General features: G+C 41.0%; 1 protein-coding gene across 5 annotated transcripts in view; it reads left to right on the top strand.

Moving 5' to 3' along the window:
• Rsh (Rap GTPase activating protein radish) overlaps positions 1-13,490 on the top strand; it is a 153,528-nt gene that overhangs the window by 97,596 nt on the left and 42,442 nt on the right. The window contains exon 2 of one of the 5 annotated variants that reach the window (XM_076425976.1): positions 12,662-12,719. The exons of 3 other annotated variants lie outside the window; for them this stretch is intronic. In XM_076425976.1, the coding sequence (XP_076282091.1) occupies positions 12,685-12,719 (35 nt within the window). In that variant the 5' untranslated portion in view covers positions 12,662-12,684. Of the gene's footprint in view, positions 1-12,661; positions 12,720-13,168; positions 13,305-13,490 lie in introns of all 5 variants that reach the window. One more of the 5 variants, XM_076425975.1, reaches the window with a different exon arrangement.

Below are 13,490 nucleotides of genomic sequence, written 5' to 3'. Positions count from 1 at the left end.
AAATAACTGCTTCATCCGATATCCGTTGGACCGGAGACTATGGCACACGCTTGACTCTCGATCATAAATCAGACATAGAATTTTACGACCTTGAGGGCGATTTGCTCGCCTCGTTCTTTGCATTTAGGAGCCACCTGTGGATCAATGGCTCGGTAAACAGCGGACTGTTGGCTCGCGATCCTCCTCATGTCTTCCTCATGTCCTCCTCGTCATGATCTGCTGTCTCTAAAAGCGAACGTCTTGCGGAACAATGCAGAGATTGTCCTACGTGAAAAAAAAACTCGAACGAACCCATTTCGAGCAGCCGAACATAGAGCGCGACGTTGCAAGGTTTGACCTGATCAAAGGCATTACTTTCGGTCGTGGAATATCGATACTGTATCGAAAATCGTGTTCGATAATAGACGGGCTACGTTGCTACGTATGTTGCCGGCGAGCGTGCTTCTATTTAGCTCGAACTGTGCGCCAGCTAGTTTGTTCTGCAGACTATGGCTTTGGTTCTGACGTATGCGTGTCGTTCGGGATATTTTCCATTTTATTCTACACTGTTTCCGCGTGAAATTGAGGAGTCTATGACGGTGAAAAACAGCGGGAAATGTGTGCAAGTTATCGGCCTCACAGTGGCTTGGAAACGACATTTATTACAGGGAATAGTTCCATCACCACCAGAAGCTATTCATTGGAATCCAAGAATTCTTCGGTACGAAAAATGTCTACGATGATGTAATTACTATTGAATATTTTATGCCGTCTGTATCGCTTAAGCTAAGAGAAATAGGACGTTTATAGTCAGACGAGATGAATACCGTTGATTGCAGTGGGAAACGTAGACACTGATGTTTATGTCCAGACAAGCAAGATCGATTACTGTACGAGAAGTTAGTAGAGTAGGAAACACATTAGTCGAACTAGGGGAATAGGGGATGCCTATAATCAGCCATCTACTGTTCTAATTTGGTTGCGGAAAAAGTTTCTTCGTAAGCAGAAATAATGAATCAAGCTTTTTCCATATTTTAAACTAGCTTTTGCCCGCGGCTTCGCTCGCACAGAAAACCGTTTAATGCCCTCGGAAATTGATATTATTTCTCCATAAAACCTTTTAACCCTCCATTCACCCCTATAGAGTTTTAATTTTATGTCATGCTGCCATCTTAGATTTCAAAACCCCTTTTCACCCCCTTAGGGGATCAATTTTTTAAAATGCCGAAACAGATGTTTGATTAATTATATCAAAGAGCATTAAGACCAAGTATGAAGTAAATCCGACCACGAACAAAATATTCCTCGTACAAACGTTGCAACCCCTTTTCACCCCCTTGGGGGTTGAATTTCGAAATATTCTTTCTTATCTCTTGTATAGATCATAAAGGAAACCTCTGTGCAAAATTTCAGCTTTCTAGGTCCAAGGGTTTAGCCTGGGCGTTGATCAGTGAGTGAGTCAGCACTGCATTTTTATATATAGAGATGAAGTTTATTAAATCAAGCATGTACCGTTTTGATCGACCGCCTTTTGCCATTTTTGAGGTAAAACCATAATCCCGTCTCTGCAGAACTTCTGTGATTTCTGGGCGAAAAACTGTGACACGTGATTTTCGCAGGCCTCTTTTGAAGTCAACTTCACACCATTAAGAGAGTTCTGTAGAGACCGAAACAAATGGTAGTCTGTTGGTGCAATATCAGGACTTGCATCAAAACTTCCCTTCTCTCTTAATTTTTAACGGGTCGCCAAAGATGTGTGGGGTCCGGCATTACCGTGATGGAAGACGACGCCTCTCCTGTTTATCAATTCTGGTTGCTTTCTCTCGATTGCTTGACGTAATCTGTCGAGTTGTTGACTGTAGAGGTTAGAATCAATCGTTGGACCAGATGACAGCAGCTCATAGTGAATGATTCCTTTGTGATCCTACCAAATGCACAGCATCACCTTTGCCACGGTTTGCGGAGCTTCGCCTTGCTTCGACCACGATCTTTTTCTTAAAAAAGGTTCGATTTTGTTTGGTGTTAGCAACGACTTGCAAATTGAAATTCGATCCATTAAATTTTTCAAGGTTCACTCGTGAGGCACCCAAACATCGAGCTGTTTTTTGTATCCAGCCTTCTTTAAACGGTTTAGAACTGTTTTGTGGTCGATGTTTAGTTCCATACCGATGTCACGACTGCTAATGTACCGGTCTTGCTCAACTATTCGCATGATTTCATCGAATTTTTCAGTGACGGTCGATCAGAACGAGGTATACCTTTGACATAAAAATTTCCAGATTCAAAACGCTTGAACCAACTTTGTGCCACACGTACTGATACTGTATTACGTCCATAAACGTCATAAATTTTTTTAGCAGCTTGGGTCGCATTCTTTCCGTTTTTGTAATAAAATTTCAAAATGTATCGAATTTTTGCTTCTTTGTTTTCACTCATTTTCAAAACGTAATAACTTTTGACTAAGCAAACGAATATCACAATTTTTTGTTTGTAATTACTCCCTGATACGTCACCTTTCAGACGCAATCAAGTAATGCCAGATCAAATTAATATTAACAGAGTTATGACAACTTTTTCCCCAACCTATATTTTAAAAAATTCCGCGAGACCAGGAAAACGCGGTTACCGTTTTTGTTTGTATCTTAAAAACATCAGGGACAGTTTAAATCAGACAGAATTTATTGTCAACGAGATTGACCGCCGCCGTAATTTTCAGCCTGTATTAGCCTTTAATAAATTCCATGATATTCACTTAAAAAGTAATTTGAGCTGCCGAAGCTCCAAATGCAAAGAAGTTTCGTTACTTTTCGTCATCAACGCGACCTTTTGCCGGACGACGGGAACGTAATTTCATTCTTCCGATGGTGGCGCCACGGGGTTTCTTCTAAAAATGTCGGGAGCTGGTTTTTCCACTGTCGTTTCGTGTTTTCCGTCGGTTGGTAGATGAGTTTTTAAAATGATGCCGAACGAGTTCGTCCAGATTACTTTCAAGCCCGAATTAGATTAAGGCGTCGGCGGATTGATGCGAGCCGGTTCCGTAATTTGCAAGAGAAAATATCTAGAGCCGGGAAACGCGATAAGTCTCGTAACGTTCACCCGAAGATGTTATTTCGCCACGTGAATCGTAATCTCTGGGACGTCACTTGTACTCTTGGAAAAGTTTGTGGTGCACCGAAAGTGGGTCAGGTCTTTTGCACTTATTTTAATTCACACACTGCCGCTGCACACGTTCAATTAACACTGCACGCGGTTTACTTATCTTTCATCGGTGAATGGCGGATTTTCGTTCATTCATAGCAAAAAGTTAAAAGAAATTATACCAGATTTTTGCTAGAATTGCAAGAACACGATCATTCGCATTATTGAGAATAAGAACACCGAATACGTCGTCGTCTGCATCCAAATAAAAGCTCCGTGCCTCTCGAATATTACAGAACCCCGTTTTCCAATATTTTCGACGTTTTTGTAAACGAATAAGGTCCGCAATTAAACTGAAGTGCTCTTGAACAGCGCTGTCCTTGATTAAAATTTTTAATTTGATTGCTTACGAAATATTAGGGGTTGCAATTTATTGGAGCCGGCTCCTCGAAAATAAAGCAACGACACGGACAGCGTCGGTGGAAGTGCCGTTGATTTCGCGTGGCAAATTTATCGCATAATTAAATGGGCGACGGTTCGTTAAATGAAAGCGTGATCCGCCGGCACTCGGTGCCTGAACAATGATTTCAATTATGCAAACTGCCATAGCCGGGAGATCATAATTTAGTGAAAACTGTGAATGCGCGACACGCGATCGCGTTCTCCGTCGGTGAATACGGGACGGATCGCGAATCGCGTAACTGTTCCCGCGAGTTAGCCGCGACGAATCGCAGCGATTTGTTGTGTCGTAGAATGTCTGAAGTTTCGCGCGAATAATCCGACGACGTCCGTGCGTGCTTGGAAAGTCGAGATCCAGGCGAACTTTGATTGCGGGGAATAATAGCGGTGGAAGTGCCGGTATCTTGGTAAATAATAGTTCTTGAACTCCTGGCCGGGGACATCTCTTACTCTAGCGCCGCGCCGTAACGACTGGTCGCCGAAGATCAACAAAACTGAAAGAGGAAACTGGAATCTGGATGATTTAATGCGAACAATCGTAGATGTTGTACTGTCTGTCTAGAAACAGTCCTACTCCACTTTTTTCACCAGCGGTAAATCTATTTTGCCTGCATGGCAATATTATTAGATCTGTCTGACTAGAGGCAGACTCATTCTACTTGTCTGACAAGGGACATGCTCGTTGTACAGGGTTGCTTCAAAATTATATGTCGTGATGAGATTTGTTTAAAAAATGGACCGCAAATTTGGCCTTGACCTGTCTTTCAAGGTCAAACATTTTTTTATTCCATCCTATAGTACTCACTACGAAGAACAAAAATTTCAGAGGAAGTACAGGTATCAAGTTAACTGTTCTCTTATAAAAACAACTCTCAAGACATATGTGCTACGAAGTTTTATAATTCCAGAAATGTTTCTCGTTGCTGTTTACCGTTCAGAAATCTTGTACCCGACAGATTTAAAAACAGTCACCATCCGGTAAATATTTTATGACGTCATAACTTATCCGGTCTGTCGGTTCTCAGGCATGTTTGGTTTCGTTCGTCAGTACACGGAAGATTTAACCGCGAGCTTTGATACGAGGAAGCTGACGAAACTTTGTAGTTGCAGTTTGTGTGCATACATAAACATCGGACTGCTGCGCCGTTTGCGCAGCGTACCCCGGCTAAAGCGTTTATACAGTGTCCTGGTCACGTCAACTCCGCGAGAAAATAAATGTCGCGCCACGAACGGTCGAATATATTCCGTCGATGACACGCGAGCGTTTCAACGACCGTTAATGCGAGCCGAAACGCGATGTCGTTTTCTGCTATGTTATCACGGCCGGTAATTCCGGCCGTGTAGGAACTGTTTAACACATCCGGGATCTCGCGAACAATAATGTTATTAACAGTTACCATTCCCATGAAACGGTGGTCCGAAACATCGAAAAGCTGGCCAAGCATTAAAAACACTAAAGGAACGCTAAAAACCTTTCTAAGAATACCGTGTACAGTCACACCTGTTTTTGTGCGGTCTTTTTTTTATGCGGTATATGAATATCAAATCAGATCAGATCAGCAGGATATCTCGGAAGACGTTGTCGTTATCAAAAAAGTGTACCTATAAAAGTTGTTTGGTATGACGGGCTACATTACGTTGTTTTTTTTAAAGGAATGTCCTAATTTTTATACCATAGATCGATAGAGTATCAAATTCTGAGTATAAAAGTGTTGACCTTCATATGTCCTAAACCTAATAGTAAACAAGATATTATCGAAACAATTTTCTTTCTTCTTTGGATAATATCTCGTTAACTATTAGGCTTAGGACATATGAAGGTCAACACTTTTATACTCAGAATTTGATACTCTATCGATCTGTGGTATAAAAAATAGGACATTCTATTTAAAAAAATCAAGGTGACCTTGACATGTCCTCCACCACTCCACCCATAAGGAAACAATTAATACTACGTAATGTAGCCCGTCATACCCACCAATTTTTGTGGGACCACTTTTTTGATAACGACGACGTTTTCCGAGATATCCTGCTGACCTCATTTCAGCAGGACACCCTGTATATGTATTGAATTATGTACATTTAGAGAAATTAAAATGTTTCCATGTGTAATTTAATTATTTATTTTGTTTGGAAAGCACTTTCTCGCTATTTCGAGAAAACTTTGACATATTTTTTAAGTGAGAGTTTTTGTATGCGGTCCCTCTCCACCGCATAAAAAAATTTTTCTGTAATATGTTGTGAAAAATTATTTGTTATAGCGATTTATGAAGTTTGTGAATATTTTTTTGTGCGGTTTTTTTCTGCGGTCCCTATCTACCGCACAAAAACAAGTTTGACTGTACTACGGTTTTTGGGGTCGCGTTTTCGAACAGTGTGCGGCGAGGCCTGGATCTCGATAAAATCGCCATTTAACTACTACTAAAATTAAGTGGACAACAAAAACACTTAATGTTTGTAAAAGTTGGTAAACAAAACAGTGAATAATCCTAAACATTATACAGTTGTAAGGATAGTCCGCCCTCCGAGGGTTGTTATCGTTGTCTTTCCGCCTTGTTGTTGGTCATGTTTAATCACGATAGATTTTGCTGGTTCGCATTATATCCGATGCTCCAATTTTCCAGCGCACAATGAAAGCTCGAATTGAATGCGGGAACATTGGCGTGGAAGCGAATGGATTACCGAGATATCTGAACAGGTGTTCCGAATCTGCTTAAATTGGGATAAAACTCCTCCGCGGAAGATAAATTATCTCGTTCGTATTCCAGCATGCACCGTCAATCTTTCCCATTTATTATTTATTTGAAATGTTGACCGTCCGACGAGAATTGGCGTGAGAATCACGGGCCGAGTGATTTAGTTAGCTTGGCGAGTTCGGCAGCGAACTTTTCTCACGGTGCCCCGAGTTCTGAGATGAATACGGATTCTATTGGTTACGGCTGCGAGCCACGAAACTTTTCCACATTATGAGATTATATTGTACGAGATACGAATTTAGAGAATTTTCTCTCTGTTCGCGGTTGCTCACCTTTACAACGTGCCTGTACTATTTGTGGAGTGTTCTTAAAATCTCCGAAAATCTTTCAGCTACAAAAAAACTGTTACCGCCATATTGTGGTTCTCTTTATACGAAAAAACTTTGGTTGATACAGTTTTTTCATATTTTCAAAAGCAACGGAGATAATGATGGACCACTCTGTGTAGGATATAGAGATGGTACAATTATTTTAGATTTTGAAAATCAGATATCTCATTTTTTTTGTCATCAGTTCGAACATTCCGTGTTTTGCGTTCGCCATCTGAAGAGACAATGTGAACTGACTGGAACTGACTGGATCTGACTGTGCGTATATATTCGAATGAAAAATACTAAAATATTCCATCGATAGATCGTTCACACGCGTCGCATCGAGTTTCAGTCATTATTCTCAACTTCGCGCGAACCGAAATTAATTATCACGATCATAAATTCTGACTGAATTGGAATTACTTCCCGATTTTGGTGCCACCTGAAAGAGCGTTCTTCTAGTTTTAAGAAGAGTCGTGATGAGCGCTCTAAGAGTTTCCAGTCCTATTCAACAATTTCAAGCAAGAGAAACATCATTTGCGTCACTACTTACTCTTTGCATTCCAGCTTAGGAAATCAGCTGTTGAAGCTACCGGAATGGTTTGTGCGGCGTCACTGGGAGAGAACGCTGTAACTTATAGAACATGCAAAAAGTGTTACCAAAGATTTAAAGTCGGAAATTTTAATTTGGAAGACGACGATCGTTCAGGTGCACCGAGAAAGTTTGATGACGGTCAGTTAGAGGAATTGTTCAACGAAAATCCGACCGAGACGCAGGAAGATTGGGACTCACCAGACAAGATTTTATTACATTTTATGTACGTAAAATGTAATAAAATGTTGAATTTGGAAAAAAGGGGAAAGAACTTATTTGTTCTTGTGATATATATGTATATGTTGTGATATATAATTATATTGGCTTCGTTCTGAATATTTCTCTCGTTCGCATGGCATCCTCCGGATGCGAGCTGCGGTTGTCTCCATAAAAATTGTCGAGCGCGGGCGTGTGCGACACGGGTCGAATATGTCTGAAGAAAGTTTCCTGGCGCGAGAATAAAATAACTTCTAGACAAGGTGTGCCCCGTTATACCGGCTATATATCACGGGCTCTCGAGTTGCGGATAAAAATAGCTCGTGAGACAAGACAAAAGATGGTCTTTTACAAGGGAACGATGAATAAGTAGAGTCCCAGGGAATGTTGGGTGTATTAAAAGGACCCGCGGTGTATACTGTGACTGTCGAGTGTTGCATAAATTTTATTAGTGTTTCGTTAAGCGCTGGTTTTCACACACTTCCTGTCGCCTGTTCTTCATTGGAAGACGCTGTATCGATAGTTGCACTATATTGAGTTGGATAAGGCGTGCTTATAGTCGAACAAGTGGTACACAACAGGATTCCTGTCGAGGATTTAGTATAAGCTACCGTATCAGACAGACAAGATGCATAGGCTGTGTATCTTATTGAACGTTTATTTCTGGCGAGTAGGGTGTTCGAGTCAGGCAAGTAGTACCGGAAGCAAATAAAAATTTCTTTCTTCCGTTAACAATTTTAACACGCTTCTAATTAGCAGCAAACCCCTGTCAACGGACAGCCGTCAAACTATCTTTTAAAAAATATTTTCCCGGAAGCGCGTGCAATTTGCGGACAAAGCGCGATCCCGAAGACCTTATCTGGCCTCCAGGCCCACAGAGGGTGCTATGTAGAAGGTTTCGTTATCCCTATTCAAGGTTTCCGCTATCTGCGGCCAACATAGGTTGAAGTGGCGCGTCGCATTAATGGCACTTTTCAAACGCAAACTTCCTGCTGCCATTTTAGCGGACACAGCACCCGCCGGGCGTTGTAAGCAGATTCACCCCGTTCCGTGGGATCAATTATCAAATGATTTCAATCTAGCTGCTTTATCAGCTGGCTCCTGTTACCGAGGCCGTCGATGGCTGGTCGAATTAGCATAGGAATGGATTTAAAAGCAGCCTGGCAGACGGTTTCCCCCTCGGAGAACGGTTACTCGGTCAGCCGGCTGCCTTTTGCCCCGGATAATTTCGTATTTCGGGACGCGTCACGCGGCGTGGCACGCGATTAACGTCACGGGGCGAACCGCATTAAATTAATTTCGCGAAGATTATACTCTCGGCCCACGCGTATACGTGGCCCATGAAGACGATCGTTTACATCGTCGATGTCTCACGGGAATCGATTATTTGGTTGTTCCATATGAAATGTCTGATTTGGAATGGGATATCTATTTAGGAAAAAGTTATGTTCGCTTTATGTCATTGTCACAAGTCGAACACCTCATATGCAGCTACCTAATGAAATCACTATTTGCATAAATCGCTCGATATTCAGCGCGGCGACTGACCCGCGAATAATTCGTGTCACATTATGAATGTTATTCGTCCCGGGCCGTCGCGCAACATTCGCGATGAATTCGAATCTCGTCAGACAGCGGGACGCTAACTAGTCTACCGTCTTTAAGGATGTTGTGGAGGTACAATGGGAGACAAAAGTACAAGAAATTCGAAATCGATCAATACATGGCAATGCAAGCCATTCATGAGTATATTTTGCATTAAACTTTTGCGAATACTGTACCCTCTGTGGTCTACCCTTGTCGCGTTTCCATGCTAGTGAGAGACAACACGATAAATTTGACGTTTTGTAACAGTTTATAATATCTTTGCTCTGTAACTGTTCAGAGAATCCTAATAAATTTTGAACATAATTAATTACATAATTTTTACTACGTATAAAAAAAACTGGAGTTTCTAGTTGCGTTTCTTCAAGGTTTAAATAGGGTTTCAAGTGGAATTTTATGAATTCTCCATAAGAAGACGTGTTAAAATCTGCAAACTTTAAGTTGCTATAATTCTTAAACGGTGCAGTGAATCGAATCCAAACTTTGGTAATTGCATTAATTTAGTACGAATTATATCTTGTCAAATTTTCAAAAATTTTGTTGCGTTTTTATATACCTCCAGAACATCCTTAAGCTGGGATCTCCTTTGCGCGTTTGAACGCAGCGTTTTGTTATCCATACTCCATTCGTCGTAGCTCTCTGCTGTGCCTCTGGACGCACAAGTTTGCGTTCCTATGATGCGATTTGGTATCTTTCCTTGTATTTCACTTGCGAAGAAAAGCGAAAGAGCTTCGCCCAAAGTCAAACACGTGCGTCGATCGATGTACGATGTGTGTTCGACGCACACGTTTGCGTTTGTATTTTCGCTTCGAGACCTCTGAACGTTGCGCCAGATCCAAACGCAAGCGTTTTTTGATCCACTGCTTCCGAGGCAATCCAGACGCAGAGCCATGCGTTTGTCGACCCATTGCTTCAGGATACTTCTCGGACTACTGTTCCGGATTTTGATCAAATTTCGATATGTTGTAATCTGTGATGATATATAAAGGTATCTCAAAGAATTTTTCGAGATCTTAAAAGTTGTTGGTTTTACAGACGTGTAAAATATAGCGTCAACATTTTTTCCATTAAATTATAATAGCTGAACTGGCAAGCCGAGGACAATGAGATTTTAGGAGCTTATAGTGAAAACATAAGAGTATCTACACAAAAAATTTATTCATTTTTACTCAACATTTATTCTTCATATTATGAATACTTGAAGAAATACAGAGAAATTTATAACCAAAGACATCGGTGATTTAAATTATCTGAAAAACTACTAAATAAGTAACAAATGAACAATTTTTAATTTTATTCGAAGACAACAGAATTTAAAGAATCAATTAACACGTTCGCTGCCAACAACGAGTTAGGTCGAAGTTTGTGTTTAGGCGCCAGCTACGAATATACACGTTACGAGTATACTCGTACTTGGCGCTGTCATAAAACATTTCATCGCAAAAACCGATTACGCGATATAACTCGTATAATTAATAAAGCAATTAAAAATTATCTAAATTCAAAATATCTTTCCGTGCAGCATTCACTTCAAATAATTTTAATTTCGTCAATTTTGAAATGTCCATCTATTTACTCAGAGGTCCGTAAAGGGGACACTTGGAGGGGACTACTGAAGGGGACTACTTAAGAAGTGGCCCACCATGAAAACACGGCATTTGTTTAAAACGATTGCAAAATAAGTGGTGAAGAAACATTTTTTTCAAATAACAACATCTTGAGTGGATACTCCTATGTTTTCACTATAAGCAGTTCTAGTAAAGTCTTCTAATTCTAGTTCTAGTAAAATCAACAATTTTTAAGATATCGAAAAATCCTTTGAGATTTGTTCATAGGTCACTAAAGACTACAACATATTTAAATTTGAACAAAATCCGAAATTTTACTTGGAATTTGCGTCACCCGAATTTGTGTGTATTGTATTCCTCGTATTGTGAATTCCTCGAAAGTATCATGCGATATTGTTTCTTGGCGTAGACGCAGTTCTGATGAAGTATGACGAATGGAGTATAAAAGGCGTTGGGTTAACAAAACGCTGCGCCCAGACGCGCAAAGGACATCCCACCTTTATTAACGTTTCATGCTCGGACCACCGCGAAATGAAATATTGTATTTCACCTCGAAGTATTACTCTCGGTCCAGTGATATTGGAATTCGCTGGTGAAATTTTTGCGTGTTCCACGCGCGCTGGGAAACGATGAATTTTTCGGAGCCGGGTGGACTCGTCAAAGGATGAAGAGAATGATGGTGACTCGCATCTTCAGAAGCGTATTCGGCTGTAATTATAGTTCCTCTCTAGGAGTAAAGTTTTTTATATTTTTAGGATTTTTATACGCGTATGTTCTATGCTCCTTCCGAATAGTCTTTGAATAATTTCTAGTAAATCACAAAATATTTTTAAATAACTGTTAAATAATTCTTGAAGAATGATCGAGCAAAAATTTCGTGTAAAATCGCACGGGGATGAAAGTATTACATTGCGTCGAGAAAAATTCGCAGATTTTCTGTCACATCGAAAGCGTTCCATCACGATTAGAAAAATGATCCCGAAGGTTAAATGTTTCCCGCGTTTAATTCCGCAAATATTTACCGTGCTCACATTCCACGACACCGAACGGCATCCCGTTCCACCCGCCAAGGGTTGCAAAGTTGCGGATTAAAGTAACCCACCCCCGTCGAGCGTTAAACTTCATTAAACGAGAAGTTTATCGTTCGAGCTCCGGCAAGTAATTATGTTGTAGGCAAGGAGTTAAGCGATAAAATAGGGAAAAAGAAACCAGTGAAAAGACTAAAGTAAAAGACAAACAACACTTTCGGTTTGTATCGTTGATACCTACTGTGTAAACTTCCGGTACCACGATCGAAAATTCTCTATTTACAACTGTAGAAGTTTCGAACGTTACGCTAGATTATGAACTCTCGACAAGAATATAATATTTCTCGCACAAATTGGGGACCCGCTGGAAGCTAAAAACTTTCGATGAAAAATTGTTATCTCCCGACTTAAACATCGAGACTTCTCTGTGCAGAAGTTCTTAAATCACTGCTCGGAACTTAGAAATTACAAATTCGGGACGGACGCGTTTAAGAACTCGCGATGCGGAAATTGAGATCCGTCTGAAAAATTGAAATCTACGAACGCAGGAATTCAGATTTACAGTCTGGAAGCTCCGTGCTTTCAACGTGCGAACTGAAAATTTATTACGGAAACGCGGAGAACTCTCGACGTGAAAACACTATTGCAGCGAAATCGGGATACGAGGAAATTTCAAATTCGTTTTCCCGCAGCAAAAATTGATCATTCCGTGATTGAAAAATCGAGATACACGAAAATTGAAAACACAATGCACTTCGGAAAAGAGTCGAATTTCACGGCAGAACAATCGGGAACGCGTGACCGAACGATTCGAGGCTGGTTAAACAGTAATCGATAGATAATCGAAGACCGACGCGTTGGCCCATGGGGCGATCAGGGTGCAATTTCCAGGACCCGGGGCAATTTCCAGGAACCGACATCCTCCACAACAACTCTCACCACATTTTTATCTCGGCTTGATGCATCTGGCCGGAAAAAACGTTTTGTGTGTGTGTATCTTTTGCAGGTCGGCCAGTCCCTTGCCATGCGATGTCGTTGCAGAGCCCCAGACTTCGACATTTCAGGTCGAAACGCTAAATTAAATATTGCAAAGAGAATTTTCTTATACGCTGAATTACGAGGACAGACATGCGGCTCTATTTCTATCTCTTTTTTTCTTCCTTGCTCTACAATGGCCGCGTACGGGGCGCATCTCGCCGATTCGACGCGCAAGATTCGTGACGAACGGCAGAAAAAATATTCTCCCGACGAAACTTTGCTTTATTTCACGATTCCGTCAATTTCAGGAAAGTGTGCATATTGAATTAAATAGTGACAGATTTTTAATAGATTTTTATACAAATTTGTTTACGGTCCAAGAAATTCTATCAGTAGATTAAATCGACTAAAATTTACAAAACATGATGCCTACAAAGGAGAATAATGAATTTGGAACTTGTAAAAAATGTAAAATGTGATGAGAGTGTAAGATAAAAATAGAAATGTGAATGTGATGTACCATATTACAATTCAGATAATGGACCGCAAAGTTTCGTGGAAGAACGATTTACTGGGGACGTTGGCATGAGTTTTGCGGGTGGAACGATCCAGATCAAGGATCCAGGATCTTCATGGCGCCCCGCACGCGGCGCACAGTTACACGAGTACACGTGTGTACGATACGGAGTTGTTTCACTTGCATCCACTTGCTTTTGAGAATGAGGCTGATCGAAGGCTCGCTCGAGCACGTTTCCGGCAGCTCTGTAACCACACCTGCGTCGCCTGTGTCCTTAGCGCATAAACCTTGCCCGAGAGTATGTTTGCCTTCGTTTAGTGATCGTTTGTGCCGTCGTGTA

Source organism: Lasioglossum baleicum, chromosome 6, assembly GCF_051020765.1.
Source record: "Lasioglossum baleicum chromosome 6, iyLasBale1, whole genome shotgun sequence".
Classification (NCBI taxonomy): domain Eukaryota; kingdom Metazoa; phylum Arthropoda; class Insecta; order Hymenoptera; family Halictidae; genus Lasioglossum; species Lasioglossum baleicum.
The sequence above is the reverse complement of the archived record's forward strand: the minus strand, read 5'-3'. Positions and strand labels throughout refer to the sequence as shown.